We start from the raw sequence: 17,959 nt of genomic DNA, 5'->3' as shown, positions 1-17,959 counted from the left end.
AGCGAGAAGCCCTGAAGCCCATAGTGTCATCATTTGGAGACTGATTTGGTGGTACCCAGTTATGGACCTGGGAAGTGGCGGGGAGGGAAGGGGTACCTCTGCTATAGGCCTGTGCTTGCATAATCTGGATCACACCCCGTAGTGACAGCCTCCTTCAGAGGAGGGCAGGATTTCTTTGTTTTTACATGTGCGTGTAATGTGTGTTCACAAACTGTGTGGATATCCTGGGGTGCGTGTGTTTCTCAGCTGCTCTCAGCTTTCTGTGTGGAAATGGGCAGTCTCTCCCTGCAAGTGGCGCTCACCTCACGGTTTGGCCAGCCCAGCTTGCCAGCTTGTCCTGCAGTCCCATTCAGGGCATTACAGATGAATGGCCATATCTGTGGGTGCTGGGGCTCAATGCTCCTGCCTTTATACTTTCGTGGAAAGCGCTTCATCCACTGAGCCACTTCTCTACCTCAGAATTTATTTTAGCTCATATACTGAAATTTTTTCTCTATTTTCTCACCCCTCTTCCTTTGGCTGTATGTTTATAAGATTCTGTAATAAGGTATCTTAATTTCATGGCCAGATAAAGTGCGTCCCTGTTTGATGAATTCATCTCCCTTCACATCTTACCCCGACACTGAAAGAAAATCCTGCCTCTTTAGTTACACTGGTTTTCTGAGTCAGCCCCCTTAATCTTAGGGCTCGGAACAATCAGTGTCCGGGTTTTAACTTCCCGTGTGTGCCAAACTAAACGGAATGCAATTCGGTTTATATTCTGGCTTCATTGTAGGGAGCTCACAAAACAATATCAGGGAAAGAATTGTTGCTTTTTGGGTAAAAGGCAGGACAGAACCCCCCACAACAGCCTTCCCCCTTCTTGTCCAGAGCGACCGTGCACATCCAGGTGAACGACGTGAATGAGTACGCCCCCGTGTTCAAGGAGAAGTCGTACAAGGCGGCCGTGGTGGAGGGCAAGCAGCACGGCAGCATCCTCAGGGTGGAGGCTGTGGACGCAGACTGCTCCCCGCAGTTCAGCCAGATCTGCAGCTACGAGATTCTCACCCCAGACGTGCCGTTCACTGTGGACAAAGACGGTAAGGACAGAGGAGCCTGGTGAGGCCTGGCCCCTCCGGTGAGATCAGAGGCTAACCGGACTTCCCGGTGCTGGCCAAGCATGGGAGGGGAGCTTGCAGGCTGCCTGGAGTCCACCTAGTTCGAGTCACTCGGGTTTGACTTAACTCCCTGGTCTGAAGCCACTCTCAAGCCTGGGCTCTTCGGGGCTCTCCGTCTCCATCCCAAGTCATGTAAAGTCCTCATTTAATGTCAGTCTTCTCAGTTCCGTCCACCTGCAGCTGGGCGTGTTGCCCCTGTAGCTACCTTTTACACACACTTTTGGTAATGCTAAGTATCCAGTGCAGGGCTTTGTGCTTGCTAGGCAAATGTTCTCGTACCGGGCTACGCTATCGCTCCTTTTGCCTTATCCTATAGGTGAGGGTTCGTTCATTCTTCCTTCCTTCCTTCCTTCCTTCCTTCCTTCCTTCCTTCCTTCCTTCCTTCCTTCTTTCCTTTCTCTCTCTTTCTTTCTAAAATTATTTTATTTTTACATAAAATAATGTAATGTTATTAAGTATATTAAATAACAAACTAATAAAATTTATTTTAATATGTGTATTATATAAATGAACATTTATTTATTTAGTTTTTCTTTTCTTTGGCTTTTTTTTTTTTTTTTTTTTTTGGCTTTTTCGAGACAGGGTTTCTCTGTATAGCCCTGGCTGTCCTGGAACTCACTCTGTAGACCAGGCTGGCCTCGAACTCAGAAATCCGCCTGCCTCTGCCTCCCGAGTGCTGGGATTAAAGGCGTCGTCCGCCACCACCGACTGGCTCTTATTTAGTTTTTTAAGACAGGGTTTCTCTGTGTATCCCCAGATATCCTGAACTCACTCTGTAGACTTGGCTGGCCTCAAACTCTCAGAGATCGGCCTGTCTCTGCCTCCCTCCCTAGTACTAGGACTAACGGTGTGCACCACCACTGCCAGGCTCTGTGTAGATCTGTGCATGGGCATGCAGGTACATTGGGAGCCCAGAGGTGTTGGATCCCCTGCAGCTGGAGGTGCAGGCAGTTATGAGCCGTGCGCTGTGGGTGCTGGGATGGGTCTGCTGGAAGAGCAGTGTGCTCTTAACTGAGCCAGAGTCTTCCTGTGTAGCGTAAGGTAGTCTTACATCTGTTATCCTCCTGCCTCAGCCTGCTAATTGCTGGGATTGTAGCTAGGATGGGGTTTATATCTTCTTACCCCTGCCAGAACCTGGGCTCCTGAGTAACTGATGGGAGAAACACAAGGACTCAGCTTCTTTGTAGCTCATGAAATAACTTCTCGATGATAACATGGTGTCTCCGTCATAAGTTGATGCACACTGCAGTCTCTGGTAGAACCATGCCTTTCGTATGTGAGACTTTGTTGGGTCGGGAGAGATGGCTCCACAGACCCAGGACAGAGGACCTGCATTCAGTCTTCAGCACGCATATCAGGCTGCTCACAGCTACCTATAAATGTAGGTTCAGGAGAATCCAACGCTCTCTTCTGGTATCTAAAGGCACCAGCCATGTGTGTGGTGTATATACATGCATGCAGGCACTCACACATAAGTGAAATAAAAACAAACTCATTTAAATTAAAGGCCCTGTCTGTCCTGTAACTCACTCTGCAGTCAGGCTGGCCTGGAGCTCAGCCACCCATACAGCAAAAAAAGGGTTCTTAAAAAGTTGGGTGGCCAGGAGTGGTGGCGCATGCCTTTAATCCCAGCACTTGAGAGGCAGAGGCAGGCGAATTTCTGAGTTCGAGGCCAGTCTGGTCGACAGAGTGAGTTCCAGGACAGCCAGGGCTACACAGAGAAACCCTGCCTCGAAAAAAACCAAAAAAAAAAAGTTGGGTGAATGCTACATGTCCTTAATCCTGTCACGTGGGAGGCCAAGGTCTAGCCTGGCCTGTATAATATGAGTTCCAGGACAGCCAGAGCTACACAGTTAAGACCAGTGTAGAAAGAATGCAAGAATAAGCAGGGGATGGGCTGTGTGGGTTCAAACAGTCCTGGCATTCTCAAGCCTGGTGTGATGGTTTGTATATCCTTGGACCAGGGAGTGGCACCATCTGAAGGTGTGGCCTTGTTGGAATAGGTGTGACCTGGTTGGAATGGGTGTGTCACTGTGGGTGTGGGTATAAGATCCTCACCCTAGTTGCCTGGAAGTCAGTCTTCCACTAGCAGCCTTTGGATGAAGACAGAACTCTCAGCTCCTCCTGTGCCATGCCTGCCTGGATACTGCCATGCTCCCACCTTGATGATAATGGACTAAACCTCTGAACCTGTAAGCCAGCCCCAATTAAATGTTGTTTTTTATAAGACTTGCCTTGGTCATAGTGTCTGTTCACAGCAGTAAAACCCTAACTAAGACAGAAGTTGGTACTGGGAGTGGGGTATTGCTGTGATAGGCCTGACCATGCTTTTATTTGAAAGAATGTGGATTTTGGGACTTTGGATTTGGAAAGCAGTGGAATGCTTTAAATGGGGCTTAATGGGTCATCCTAGTAGGAATATGGAAGACTTTGTTGCTGGGAGTAATTTGAACTGTGTTGACCTGGCCCAAGAGATTTCAAAGGAGAAGAATTTCAGAATGTGGCATAAAGACTGGTTTTGTGGTATTTTGGTGAAGAATGTGGCTACTTTTTGCCCTTGTCTGAAAAGTTTGCCTGAGGCTAAGGTGAAGAGACTTGGATTAATTGCATTGACAAGAGAAGTTTCAAAAAAGCCCAGCAGAGACTTTGTTCTCTGGTTAAGTCTTATGAAGAGAAGTTTGAACAAGCATAGCAAGCTTAGAAAGGAAAAATATAAAATATATGGTTTGAGTATTAAAGGAGTACCAGGAAGTGAAATGGAGCAAAATCTTGTGTTCTAGGAGATAAAGATTAAGGGAGTGGGACCTTGGGTCAAGATCCTACCCAGCTAAATTAAATCCAGGCATGGTGGTACACACCTTTAATCTCAGGAGACAGGCATGCTGTTCTCTGCATTCAAGGTCAATCTACAGAGCAAGAACCAGGATAGCCAAGCTTATGCAGTGAAGGATTTAGAAAACATAAAGCTAGTGATAATGTAATAGGACAAGGGGATCATGTTCTAGTTCCTGTAAGCAGCAGAACTCGGCAGCTTCAGCCATGTGCCTCTGGCTCTAGAGTTAAGAATGGAAGGAACTACTGGGAAAATTGATGCTGGTTAGCTGGAGCTAAGGAATTAGCAGTGATTAAGAAGAGACCAGCATCACTGAGGTGAAATCTTCTGGAAATTGTTTTCTGGGAGCACAAAGAAGCTGTGCTCCAGAGATACCCAAGGTTGTACCTCATGCTGCGGCTGGACTTGGTAATGTGTAAGAGTCACTCAGGTGGTACTGCTTGTGAAGGAATGAAGGGATCATGGAGAGAAGCTGAGGCTTAGCACTGTGAGAGGCCAGGGAAGGACATTGGAGAAGGTGAAGCCTCAGCTGTAGTTGATGGCCCAGGACTGAAGAGGTCATGCAAAGGATTTGAGGCTTGGCACCCTGAAGAGAGCCTATGAGAGGCTATTGGTGAAGCCTAGTTGGAGTGGAATACCCCAGTGTATTAGAGATGTCAGTACCATGGAGTGATCACCAAGAACTGCAGCCATAGTGGAGTGGATCAACCTGAGCTTAGAGTGCTACAGAGGGCAGAGCTGGAAAAGTGATGCCAGCCCTTAGGAGGAGTCCAAAAGATCAAGTGGAATCCCAGACACTGAAACAAGAAGCTGTAACATTGAAATTGCCTTGGAGACTCAAAGATGTTAAAGATGCCAGAGCCATGGGACACATGCTGAGGAAAGCTGCTAACAGGGAGTGGAACCAGCCCAGGAGAAAGCAGTTTGTTGCAGTACACAAAGATGAAAAAGGAGTGGAGATCTGAAGACCGCTTTGACATCAGCCATGGAGATGCAGAGTTTGGAGTTTGCCCAGCTGGTTTCCTGCCTTGCTTTGGAGATTACAGTTAATTAAGTTGGATGAATCTCAGAAGAGACCTTGAACTTTGGACTTTTAACATTGTTGTGACTGCTATAGACTATGAGGACTTTGAAAGTTGGACTAAATGCATTTTGCATTATGCTATGTTTAAGTGTGGCCCCCATAGACTCATGTTTTTGAACAAGTCTATGGGGACCAGGGAGTGGAATGTGATGGTTTGTATATCCTTGGACCAGGGAGTGGCACCATCTGAAGGTGTGGCCTTGTTGGAATAGGTGTGACCTGGTTGGAATGGGTGTGTCACTGTGGGTGTGGGTATAAGATCCTCACCCTAGTTGCCTGGAAGTCAGTCTTCCACTAGCAGCCTTTGGATGAAGACAGAACTCTCAGCTCCTCCTGTGCCATGCCTGCCTGGATACTGCCATGCTCCCACCTTGATGATAATGGACTAAACCTCTGAACCTGTAAGCCAGCCCCAATTAAATGTTGTTTTTTATAAGACTTGCCTTGGTCATAGTGTCTGTTCACAGCAGTAAAACCCTAACTAAGACACCTGGATTCCCTGTGTTCTTCGGCTCTGGCAGGAAGGCAGGGTGCTGTGATCACGGGGCTCGGTTTACTTCAGGCTCTGTCTGTCCCTCCCTCACAGCCCAAGTAAAGATGGTTCTCATCATTGTTTCCCTTTTCTGCCAGGTTATATTAAGAACACAGAGAAGCTAAACTATGGCAAAGAGCATCAGTATAAGCTCACGGTCACAGCCTACGACTGTGGGAAGAAAAGAGCCACCGAGGACGTCCTAGTGAAGATAAGTGTCAAGCCCACCTGCAGCCCCGGGTGGCAAGGTGAGCTGCCGTCCCTTTAGCTCTTAACGTCGTCCATTCTGAAACGGACGCGCCATAGAAAACGTGGTTGCAAGCTTCCTTTCTTTCTCTCACACCCATCCATGGGCCAACGCAGGCTGGAGCAGCAGAATTGAGTATGAGCCCGGCACGGGTGCTTTGGCTGTCTTCCCGAGCATCCACTTGGAGACCTGTGATGAGCCTGTTGCCTCTGTGCAGGCCACGGTGGAGCTGGAGACCAGCCACATAGGGAAAGGCTGCGACCGAGATACCTACTCTGAGAAGTCCCTTCACCGGCTCTGTGGTAAGGAGGTCTGCTGTCTGGAGCCCTCTGTCTCAGGGAGGCGAGTTCCTTGGGATCCCAGCCCCTGTGACTTGGTCAGTAAACTGATGGATAGAACAGATGCAGTGTTCTGAAGTGGCGTTTGTTTCCTTGCTGTCTGGTTTTTCATTCCGGACGGGCATGGGGAGTATCAATCAGAATCAATTCAGAATTACGTATGTGTCCGCACTGAAGAGCCTGTGTTTCAAATAAAGTAACGTATATTCAGAGTCATCCAGTGATATAAGAGCAAGGAACCAGGTCTGGGGATGTGCTCTGTAACCTAGCTATTCTAAAGGCAGGGGGTCATTTGAGCCATGAGTTCTGGTTCTGCCTAGGCCACATAGGGCATACTGCTTGAAAGGCACGTGCTTTACCTAATGCATGAGGCTCTGAGTTCAATCCCACCTCGAGAAGGGAGGACAAAATGTTTACCCTAACGGTATGTCCCGACGGTTGTAAATCTTCTTTCTGCTCTTTTTAAAATTGGATTTTTTTATTTTATGTGTGTGTGGGGCATGTGTGCTGTGTTGTTCATGCAGAAGTCAGAGGATGTCTCGTGTTAGTGGGTTTTCTCCTTCCAACACTCGGGTTCTGGGGACTGTGCTGAGTTAGGTCACCTGTGCTGAGTCACCTCATTGCTGAGTCACCTCATTGCCTTCTCTTCTCTCCCCCGTTCTTTGGTGCAGTAGTTCCAGTTCTAGAAATTTATCCTTAGGTCAGAATCATCAGACACATAGATGCTCAGTCCCTGTCCCAGAGAGAGGACTAAGTAAATTACATCGTATCTGTGCAGTGAAATGCTATGCAGCCACTTTAAGCTGTGCTATAGAAGAATAAGGAGAAGGTACGTATGTATTGCAGATACAGCAGGATTCCAGTTTAATAAACTCATCGTAGGCTGGAGGCGTGCCAAGGACCAGCCTCGGCTTGGAGAGGGGTCTGAGGAAGGGGTGTGTGGGAACAGAGAAAGAGATAACTCTAAGTTAAGTCGTGGGCTACAAGCTGACAGCCTGCGTTCTGCTTGAGACAGCGACAGCTCTCTTAGACATAGCTTGCTTTACGAGACAGCTCGCTCTCTGGATAGCTCATAGGTTTTACAATCAAAGTCGGAAAAGCTGCCAGAAAAAAATCCCTGGATTTTCCAGCTAAGGCAGAAATTCTGTTAAGAGAAATTCTAAAAGTAATTCTCAGGTTTTCTGACCAAAAAATATCAGAAAGCCAGAAAAAAAAAATCTAAAAACAGTTGTGTTAGCTCTCAAAGCAGTTCTTTCCCTGGGTTTGCTCTATTTCTCGCTGGCCAAAGCCCATATCAGTTCAATCATTTACTCCAGGTTTACTCCTGATTATCCCACAAATCAGTATTCCAGGACCCCAGCCCCTTGATTCTTAGAAAGAGACAGCAAGCACTTTTTTTTTTTTAAACCATTGCAAGTGAATTCAGAGGTCTGCCTACAGATGCAAGCACAGACAGTAAACCAGCTAGATGGTATCCGGCTCTGAGGCTGCTAGTCTGGCCCTACCACGCCTAGGAAGAGCGAGGTTAGGCCTGAGCTCTTGGGAAATTATATATATATTTTTTTTTTGAACTCATGTTCTCATGGTTCCTTCCCACAGCCTTTTAAAGGCTGTCCATATATGTGCATACCCATACACATGCATGCCCACGTACATGCAAACATGGACACACATGCACACACCACTCTTTTATATATTCACAAAAAGGGATAGAAGTGTTTACACACAAAAGTGTATATTTGGGCGGGAACATCTAAAGTAATTTTGTTGTTGTTTGTTTTGAGATAGGGTCTCACTGCATCGCTTTGGCTAGCCGGAATCTCACTCTGTAATCCAGGCAATCTGAATGCACAGAGATATGTCTGTCTTTTGTCTCTGCCTCCCAAGGCCTGTGTACCATGCCTGGCTATGTTTTATTTTCTTCATTCTTCTCCTTAAAACAGAAAATCCACAGTTTGTGTTTGTGTGAGAGTGTGTGAGAGTGTCTGTGGGTGTGCATATGAGAGAGAGTGTCCATGTGTGAGAATGTGCCTGTGTGAATGTGTGCATTAGTGTGCATATGAGAGAGAGAGAGAGAGAGAGAGAGAGAGAGAGTGAGTGAGTTGGTGTTGATATTTTGTCTCACTCACTCTGTAGCCTAAAACTTACTTGTAGCCCAGGCAGGCTTTGAACGTAGCAGCCCTGCCTCTGCCTCTCAAGAACTGAGGTCACTATCTGTGCACTATTAATTACATTTCCATTAAGACAAGAAAAATGCCTTACTTTTCAGGAAAAGCAAAACCAAATCCACAAGCATCCCAACCCCTTAGTGAGGCCCTGAACCGCTCCCAAGCTCCCTGTTTTCCATGGAACTCACAGTCCTGTCCCTGTGGTTTCAGGGGCTGCTGCCGGCACCTCAGAGCTGCTCCCGTCCCCCAGTAGCTCCTTCAACTGGACTGTGGGCCTCCCCACCGACAACGGCCATGACAGTGACCAGGTCTTTGAGTTCAACGGCACGCAGGCGGTGAGGATTCCAGACGGCGTTGTGACCCTTGACCCTAAAGAACCCTTTACAATCTCCGTGTGGATGCGGCATGGGCCGTTTGGCCGGAAGAAGGAGACAATTCTCTGCAGTTCAGATAAAACAGGTTTGTTGTGTCGTCCCTGGACTGGCTGGTGTTCTTTAGAGTGTCCTCACAGGGACTGGGTCCTCTGGCTGCTCTTCGTTCTCTGCTGGGGACACTTTGTCCTCAAAGAGAGACAAGACCTAGCCTGGGGGTTTATCAGTTTTACTCAGTAGATTACTCAGTAAAGCGCCTGTGTATCCGTTTCTAATCCCTGTCTTGGCCCGCCTGGAGGGTTCATTTGCACAGATCAAATCTTTAAATCCATTAAGGAGCCAGTCCTTACTCTCCCCTTGGGCCTGAAGTTGGCAGTTTACCCACAGACACTGTCTGTCTTTGCAGATATGAACCGACACCATTATTCGCTCTACGTCCACGGGTGCAGGCTAGTTTTCCTCCTCCGTCAGGACCCATCTGAGGAGAAGAAATACAGGCCCGCGGAGTTCCACTGGAAGCTGAACCAAGTGAGTAACTGAACCTGGCCAGGTCTCATCTCTCTGGATGTGACAGCCTGAGGGACACTGTGGTCCGTGTATCCGTCGGTCACAGGATGGCATATCAGACTCTTTAAGCTCCTTTCCCATGTGTGCATTTTATACATAAAATACTAACATAAATAGTATGTTCTTTTGGGGCCTAAGAGATGGCTCCCCAAGTAAAGGGACTTATCACCAGGCCTGACAATCTGTTTTGGTTTTTGTTGTTGTTGTTGTTGTTTTTCAAGACAGGGTTTCTCGGTATAGCCCTGGATGTCCTGGAACTCACTTTGTAGACCAGGCTAGCCTCGAACTCAGAAATCCGCCTGCCTCTGCCTCCCAAGTGCTGGGATTAAAGGCGAGCGCCACCATGCCCAGGCCTGACAATCTGAGTTTGGTCCCTAGAGCTCATGCCCACGATGGAAGGAAAGAGCTACCTCTTACAAGTTGTCCTCTGACATGTACACGTGTTGTGGTCCATGGGCACACATACACACTTTCAAAATTAAAAAAGAATATGTGCCGGGCAGTAGTGGCGCACACCTTTAATTCCAGCGCTCGGGAGGCAGAGGCAGGCAGATTTCTGAGTTCGAGGCCAGCCTGGTCTACAAAGTGAGTTCCAGGACAGCCAGGGCCACATAGAGAAACCCTGTCTCGAAAAACCAAAAGAAAAAAAAAAAAAAGAAAGAAAGAAAATCTGTGTTTTAAAGTGAAAGTGCTGTTATGGTTGACTGGATTACCTCCTGGTCACCTTAGTCACCGTTGTCTAAGGCTTGGCCTCCCAGACTGTACCAGGGAGTGCTAGACTGACTCAGCCCTTCAGAGGCACCAAGGCTGCCTTAAACATTCAAGTGGCAGCCATCTTGGTGCCTTTCAGAGGCCATACAAACTGCTAGCTCGAGATGTTGTCTGTCTGGTGAGACCACAGAGCACCCCTCTCGGTGATGTCTTTGGGGGTCTGATTTCCCATCATCCCTGTGATAAGGGAGGAGGAAGGCTGTTGAAATATCTCTGTTAGGGAAATGAAGTCAGCGCATGCTGCAAACGGAGACTCACACAGCTTGTGAAGGGGGAAGCTCTGGCTTAGCTGAGTTCCTTGGTTAATGGAGTCAGTGGGAAAGGAAGGCCAGGTCGTTAGGTTAGGTGGGCCTGGGCTTGCTAAAATGTAACAAACTTCTGTGAAACAGTTGTGAGATCCAGAAACCAAGGTATCCATGAGAGGGGAACGGAGCCTGTGGCATGCCAGTCTTTCTGTTGTGGTTTTTATTTATGTAAATAATCCTTTCTCCAAAGCTTTTACTGTATTTTTCCAAGAAGCTAAGGAAAGTGTGCCATGGAAAAAATTCTGTGCAGCAGAAGTGAATGCTGCAGGCTGTGCCTACTGAGGTGACTCGTGTAAGGCCCCGTGGTTTCACATTTGTTAAAACTTCAGATTTATAAGGAAGACAGGTGAGGGTAAAGGCCGCTCCTGGGCCTCCACCCGGCCTCTGCAGTGAGCAGCCCTTGTCAGCTTTGTTCAGTGACTATACCTGTGCTCTGTTAATAATTTATATTACCCATCCCCAAATGACTCTGTAACTCCCAAGAAATTCGGAACAGAGTGCTGCATTTGATATAGACATTGTGTCTCTAAGTTGTAACATAGCCCTCACATTCATTAAGGAGGCTGGAGGCGTGGCTTAGTGACTGCACATGCTGGGCAGAGCTGAGACCCTGGGTCCAGTATGAGCACCCTCATTCCCACCCCCAAAAAGGGAAACAGAGGAAAAGGTAACAGTAATTCTTAGGATAATCAATTATCCAGTAAGTCTTCAAAATCAAGCTGTTTTAAAGATGTATCTTATTGAACCAGAGCATCTTTACAGTTTGTTTAAATAAGGATTCCAGAAGGAGTCAGACATTGCCATTAGGTTGATCTATTCATAATGCCTGTTAACTACTGTAAAGGAATTCAGTTTACTTTGGCATGCGGTCTGAGTTACATGTTCTTATTTGTTTATTTGGTCTTTTTTTTTTTTTTTCCGAGGCAGGGTCTCTGTAGCCCTGGTTATGTAGACCTGGCTGAACTTGCTGTGTAGACCAGGCTGGCCTTGAACTCACAGAGGTGCTGCCATTTGCTTTGCCTTTCCCCTTCCCTCCCCTCCCCTCCCCTCCCCTCCCCTCCCCTCCCCTCCCCTCCCCTCCCCTCCCCTCCCCTCCTCTCCTCTCCTCTCCTTTCTCAAGGCGATTCACATAGTTCAGGTTGGCCTCAAACTCAACTTTCCAGCTGCCGAGAGATTACAGCCAGGCACCATGGTGTGGTTATGTGTGGTCCTGGGGATTTGATCCCCAGGCCTTATGCGTGGGTACTCACCAGCTGGCCTCAGCCTGTATGTTCCTGTTTGGATGAGGAGTTCAGCAGAGAACATGTATGTGCTCTGTCATACAACTTGACTGGTGATACTGCTATTTTGGTTGGAAAATAAAGGACTAGTATTTGGGAGGTAAAGCTGACGGACCGCTGACTCCCAGTCCAGTCCCAAGCCAGCCAGGGCTACCTCAGTTTTTAGGAGATAACTGTCTAACCTGCCGTTGGGGAAACTTCTGGAGAACTGCACAGCCCCTGGCCGAGTCCCTGGCCTGTGCTGCTGCTGCCGCTGGTTGGTTAATGCCGGAGAGATGAGGAAGTCAGCCTTCTGTCCAGTGGGATGTGTTTGTGAGATACTTTCTCCACAGACTTTTAAAATCCTTTTCTTTTTAGGAAGTCATTCCTACGCGTGACTCGTCTTCCGGGTCCTGTCCTGCTGCAGCTGGGGTTGTGTCTTTGGCTAAGCAGCTGGTTGACATGTCATGCTTCCATTGCCTTGGCTAGGTCTGTGATGAGGACTGGCACCACTTTGTCCTCAATGTGGAAGTCCCAAGTGTGACTCTCTACGTGGACGGCATCCCTCATGAGCCCTTCTCTGTGACAGAGGACTACCCGCTTCATCCAACCAAAATAGAGACTCAGCTTGTGGTCGGAGCTTGCTGGCAAGGTAACGAACGACCTTGGGGATTAAATAACAGCTCCTTACCGTGTCCTCACTGTGTCAGAGCCTTTTTACCCACGACTCCTTTATCTGTGCGTAGCCTTTTAGGGGACACTAGTCATGTCATCGATCGTTGTTTACTAAAGGTGTGTTTGTACAACAGACACATCACCATTCCTGAACCTGAGAACACACACGCACACATGCATGCGCATGCACACACACGCACACGCACACATGCACGCACACGCACACACGCACGAACACGCACATACATTCACACGCACATGCACACGCACACATGCACGCACACACACATGCACACATGAACGCATACGCACGCACTCACACGCACGCACACGCACACACACGTACACACACGCACACACGGAAAGTATGGTTAGGAAACCAGCATATTAACCTGTTTATTAATTATTGGTGTCTGCAAAGCTGGAGGAAAGAGTGAACCATAGATACAGAAATATAAAAGATGTAGATGTCTCTGGCTGGCAGGCCTCTTCTGTGATATTTAGCCCTTTAGCAAGCTGTCAAGAGCTTGCTAGGAACCTGCAAGTGAGGGGACATTTGGAGAGGACTCTGGAAAGCTCTGCTGGAGGAATGAAACCCCTGAGGCCAGAGCAAACCCTTGACACCTGTGTTTGCCCCGTGGCAGGCTGTCTGCCGTTTTCCTCTTACGTGTTATCTCAGGGAAGCTTTATAGTCCTCTCATATAGCGGAACTAGCTGAGACCCAGGGAAGGAGCAAGCCCAAGATTATCCAGGTGATCAGCACAGAGCTGCGATTTGAACCTAAATGCTGTGACTCACCAGAGGAGGCTTTGATCATTCCCTGAGAGGTGAAGCCTTCCTGGTTTGGTGAAACCTCTGAACCCCTTAAACAATACATTGGTTACTTGTGGGATCTTAGGTAGCCGACTAAGATGAGATAGTGGCCAGCATACAGAAGGATGGACTCTGTGATACCCATGATGCCCCATTAAGAGGAGAGAAAAAGGTTTAATGGCAGGACCAGAAGACAGTGTAATTTGAAACTAGTGAAGGACTTGGGGGGACAGTTTGCTGATCCCTGCTCTACTGTGCAGTGATACAAAAACACCCATGATTCTCCTGGTGACAGGGTCACAGTGACTACCCACACTGCTCTGGTTTATAGTCTATCTTTATAGCCAAAGGAAATAAGTTATTAGAAGTAAGCACTAACTGTTCTTGTTCAAGTTCATAGAGTCATGCTCTGGCCTCGGAGGGTCACGTGCCCACTGTGACCCGTGTGCCCGACAGCCTCCTACCCAAATCCAGGCACCATCACTGTGTGTGCTGGGTGAAGAGACTTTAGATACGATTTTTTCCCCCATAGGAAGACGGTGCCTTGACTTTAGTTAGAAAACTATGAATGAATCTAATTCCCAAGACAAATCCGTTTATTTTAGGAGAATTTGAATTTCACAGTTTTTCAGGAAATTCTTTCAGATACAAAGGAGTAAGAGAGCACACTGAGTGGACTGATTCAGGTTCATTGTCGGTGTGTGCAACTCCCTGTAAGGAGATAAGATGTCTTTTAGGTTTATATTCAAATGTGTTGTAAGGAAAAACAAAAACTAAAAACAAAACCACACACACACACACACACACACACACACACACGCACGCACACACGCATATACCTGAAGGAAGCAGTTCCATCATGTTGGTGAAGTGGGCCACCCTGGGCTGTCCTGCCACCTTTGGCTTCGGGGTCACTGCCAAACACCAGGTACTTCTTATCCTTCCTCTGTGACCTCAGCTGTCTCAGCCTGACAGCGATTTCCACACCAAACCCACACAATTTTTTTTTTCTCATTTTTAAAACTCCATGTGTTACAGTATTTCCGAGTGTATGTATGTCTGGGCACCATGTGTGTGCCTTGTGCCTGTGGAAGCCAGAAGAGAATATCAGATCCCCTGGAACCAGAGTTACAAATGGTTGTGCGCCACCATGTGGGTGCAGGGAACTGAACCCCGATCCTCTGAAAGAATAGCCCATGCTCTAACCCACTGGCCCATCTCTCTAGCCCTTATCAACACACGCTGTTTAAAATTCAGTTCACATGGGAAAAGCTGCCCTTTGCCTTTCAGTGAATGTGGAACCCCTCTCCCTGATACTTCACAGTGGGGAGGATGGGCCATTGGCAGCTGCTTCACCCCTAATTGTAGATCCTGGTGGGTGGACATGGAGGTATACACTTCACAGGTCTGGCCTCATCCCAAGGCATCTCCACACTGGTTGCATGGAGTAACAAGCACAGCATAATGGCCAGTGTGACAAGGGGAGGCACTTCCCCAAAACACAGTACAGAAGGAGTGGGTTCTGTGCTCAGCCATGGGTGTCTAACCACCAGGGAAGCTTTGGATTCTCTACCCTGATCTGCAGCTGTAGAGACTGTGCTCTGTGAGTGCCCAGGCCTGCCGTGAGGTCCGTAGGCAGTCAGCCAGTGTCCCTCTTAACATCATCCTTCCTCTGGTACTTAAAACCCAGAAAGTACAGACTCACGTGTTTCATGTGCCACATCTGGACCTGGTATGAGCCCCTCCCATTTTGTCTGTGCATTCTGCTTCCTGTCTGGAGGAAAGAAGACACTGTCCAGGAGCTGAAAGTTTATTTACGTCTGCTCCAGCGCCTCTCTCAACCAGACCTCCAGGAATGCACTGTCATGTCAGCTGAACAGATAACGAATTCGGTGTGCCTGCGTCTTTATCACACTTTAAACCGATTTGTGTTTCCGCAAGGAGAAGAAGTGCCTGTATAAAAGAGAAACCCCAAATGAAGCATTGGGGGATCACCTCTGGGGAAACGTCACCAAGTGCAAGCTTGTAGGCAGGTGAACCGTGTCCCAGCGGTCAAGGGGGACTTTGGTCTCTGGGGCCCATGTTCGGCTGCTCCTTGAAAGCACTTGACTTTGGAGGTCCAGTGTGAAGGCCCTAACCTCTTGGTCCTTTGTGCCGTCTGTCTTGCCTTTCCAGAGTATTCAGGAGTGGAGAGTGGCAATGAGACTGAGCCTGCGACGATGGCCTCTGCAGGTTGATGGATCACCCCACCCCCACCTGCATTCCCCATTCACTATAGCGTTTCCTTTAAAGACGAGACGTTGATCCATTCCACATGTCGCATGAGATGAGCAGATTGCATTTCGACCCCAGACACCATTTCAGCTGCTTGCCTGCATCGAGCTTCCCCATTGCCTCCTGGGACTTCCCTTCCTGCCCCATCAACCCTGTAGAGGGGGGCAGATCACACCCCTGTATGCTGCATTTGTGGGGATCCTAGTGCCTCCAGTTCCCCAGGCCCACTGCATGAGGCTCCCACTAAAATTACCCAGGCTGGGTTTGGGAGGCCCCTTCATGGTGATCAGTTAGCTGAGCCACGGGACAGAAGAGCAGTTTCTACAATTTCTGTCCTAATGGACAGAAATTCTAAACAGAAATCGCAATTCCCTAGGGATTGACTTGACGTGACAAGGCCCTGGCCTTCATTGACATAAAGGCGAGCTGTAGTTTGTGGCTGGTTGTTGTGGTCAAGTCTGTCCTCTAGGGTTTTGCTTTCTTAATTCTGTCTTCCCTGACTGTTATCCTCAGAGATAGAACTCAACAGAGCTTCCGGGAAGCCAAGATAACTCAATGCATGACATGCTTGCTCTGCAAGCATGGAGCCCAGAGTTCAGATCCCTACCACATTCCTGAACAGCGAGTGACCCCAGTGGCCCACTTGTAATTCTAGTGATCAGAAGGCAAAGACAGGGACTTCCTGAACAAGCTGGCTAGTTAGACCAGCTATATGGGCAAGCTCTGGGTTCACCAAGAGGCCTACCTCAGTGAGTAAGATTTCCAGAGTCAACCTCAGGTTGACTCACATGCACACGCACACATGTACCCGAACATATATGAACATACATACTGTACATGTATGCATTGCACACATGCCTACATACATGCACAAATGTGTGAACACACATACACTTGTGAGTACTGTACACGTAGACATGTAGAAGGCCCCAGAGGGTTTTATGTGGGGAATCTAAGCATCCAGAGTTCCTGCTGTGTATTGAGCCAGGCTCCTAAGTCCTCAGAGCCAGGAGGAGCGTCCCACAGTGTGCTTGGCCAATAGGTGGCAGTTGTTGAGCAAGCAGGTAGTGAGGAGGGAGGCAGTGTCTCTGCACCTCGGTGATGGCACTGCCTTGGCCGCTGTCGTCAAGGAATAGCCAGGTGTATAAGGACCTTGGAGGGGCCTCTGAGCATTCAGGGTGTGGGTGAGGGGCCCCTCCCCCGCTCCTCTCTTCTTCAGGCCATGTGCATGATCATAAACAATTTAATTTTTCATTGCGCTTCCATGTAGACTACAAGGCTAACAACAGGGTTTGTTCTGAACTAACTTGCATGTCCATCCATCACGCCACCACCACTGGTAACACGGCCATGAGACATAACCAGGAGCCTGTGGGTCGCAAGCCCAACGAACCTCTCACTTCCTCCCCTCCCTCAGGTGGCGACCTGCACATGACACAGTTTTTCCGAGGTAACCTGGCTGGCCTCACAGTCCGTTCTGGGAAACTGGCGGATAAGAAGGTGATTGACTGTCTGTACACCTGCAAGGAGGGGCTGGACCTGCAGGTCCCTGAAGATGCCAACAGCGGCGTGCAGGTGAGAGCTCCCCTCACCTTACTCGTAGCCTCGCCCTCTGAGAGTGGGGCCAGCAGCGTAGGGCAGAGACGGGGTCCTGGACTTTACCCTATGTGAACGCCTTGTTCTTGGGGACGAAACAGCTTCTCCAAGACTCAGATGACTCCACTGCCTCTCAGTTTTGGCCACTCTCAGTTGGGACCTTGTTCCCCTCTCCTCTCTCTGGTATGTTGATTTCAGATCCAAGCAAGCTCCAGCCAGGCGGTCTTGACCTTGGAGGGAGACAACGTTGGAGAGCTGGATAAGGCTATGCAGCACATTTCCTACCTTAACTCAAGGCAGTTCCCTACACCGGGCATCCGCAGGCTCAAAATCACCAGCACTGTCAAGTAGGTCGCAGAGCATCCATCTCTGTCACCTACCCCTGGGCGGGAAGTGTGTGTGCCTTTAGGTCTTTAGCCTGTCTGGCCTCCCCTGCTAGGGAAGGTGGGTCATCACTTGATCTTGGGAAGCCGAATGAGGACTGGGATATGTACTGACCACAGCATTCCTGGAGTAGCCACCCGCTGTCCCCAGTGAGTCTCACACAAGCCTGTGAGTGGTGGCCGCCTCACTGCTCTCACGGCCTCTCCCTCCTCTTCCTGCCTCTCTGACAGATGTTTTAACGAGGCGGCTTGCATCGAGGTGCCCCCGGTGGAGGGCTACGTGATGGTTTTGCAGCCGGAAGAGCCTAAGATCAGCCTGAGTGGCGTCCACCACTTTGCCCGAGCAGCTTCTGAGTTTGAGAGTGCAGAGGGTATTTCCCTCTTCCCTGAGCTGAGAATCATCAGCACCATCACCAGAGAGGTGGAGCCCGAGGCAGATGGGTCTGAGGACCCCACAGGTAACAGCTGCCCCCGGGGCCTGCCTCTTCTGTCTTGACTGGCAACCTCCTCTTGGGCCCTTTTTCTGTCAGGTTTTGGAGGGGGTTTTTTGTTTGTTTGGTTTGGTTTTTCATGACAGGGTTTCTCT

The 17,959-nt window shown here is 48.7% G+C and overlaps 1 protein-coding gene across 4 annotated transcripts in view; it reads left to right on the top strand.

Moving 5' to 3' along the window:
- Positions 1-17,959, top strand: part of Clstn1 (calsyntenin 1) — a 69,904-nt gene that overhangs the window by 47,396 nt on the left and 4,549 nt on the right. For 2 of the 4 annotated variants that reach the window (XM_085838581.1, XM_029476268.2), the window contains 10 exons: positions 871-1,079; positions 5,705-5,854; positions 5,970-6,155; positions 8,570-8,818; positions 9,137-9,258; positions 12,122-12,284; positions 15,296-15,352; positions 16,812-16,969; positions 17,189-17,337; positions 17,605-17,831. In XM_085838581.1, coding sequence (XP_085694707.1) covers positions 871-1,079; positions 5,705-5,854; positions 5,970-6,155; positions 8,570-8,818; positions 9,137-9,258; positions 12,122-12,284; positions 15,296-15,352; positions 16,812-16,969; positions 17,189-17,337; positions 17,605-17,831 — 1,670 coding nt within the window. The remainder of the gene's footprint in view (positions 1-870; positions 1,080-5,704; positions 5,855-5,969; positions 6,156-8,569; positions 8,819-9,136; positions 9,259-12,121; positions 12,285-15,295; positions 15,353-16,811; positions 16,970-17,188; positions 17,338-17,604; positions 17,832-17,959) is intronic. The other 2 variants (XM_085838582.1, XM_085838583.1) reach the window with 1 other exon arrangement.

Source organism: Mus caroli, unplaced genomic scaffold, assembly GCF_978045245.1.
Source record: "Mus caroli unplaced genomic scaffold, Mus_caroli_1 scaffold_6, whole genome shotgun sequence".
NCBI lineage: Eukaryota > Metazoa > Chordata > Mammalia > Rodentia > Muridae > Mus > Mus caroli.
The sequence above is the reverse complement of the archived record's forward strand: the minus strand, read 5'-3'. Positions and strand labels throughout refer to the sequence as shown.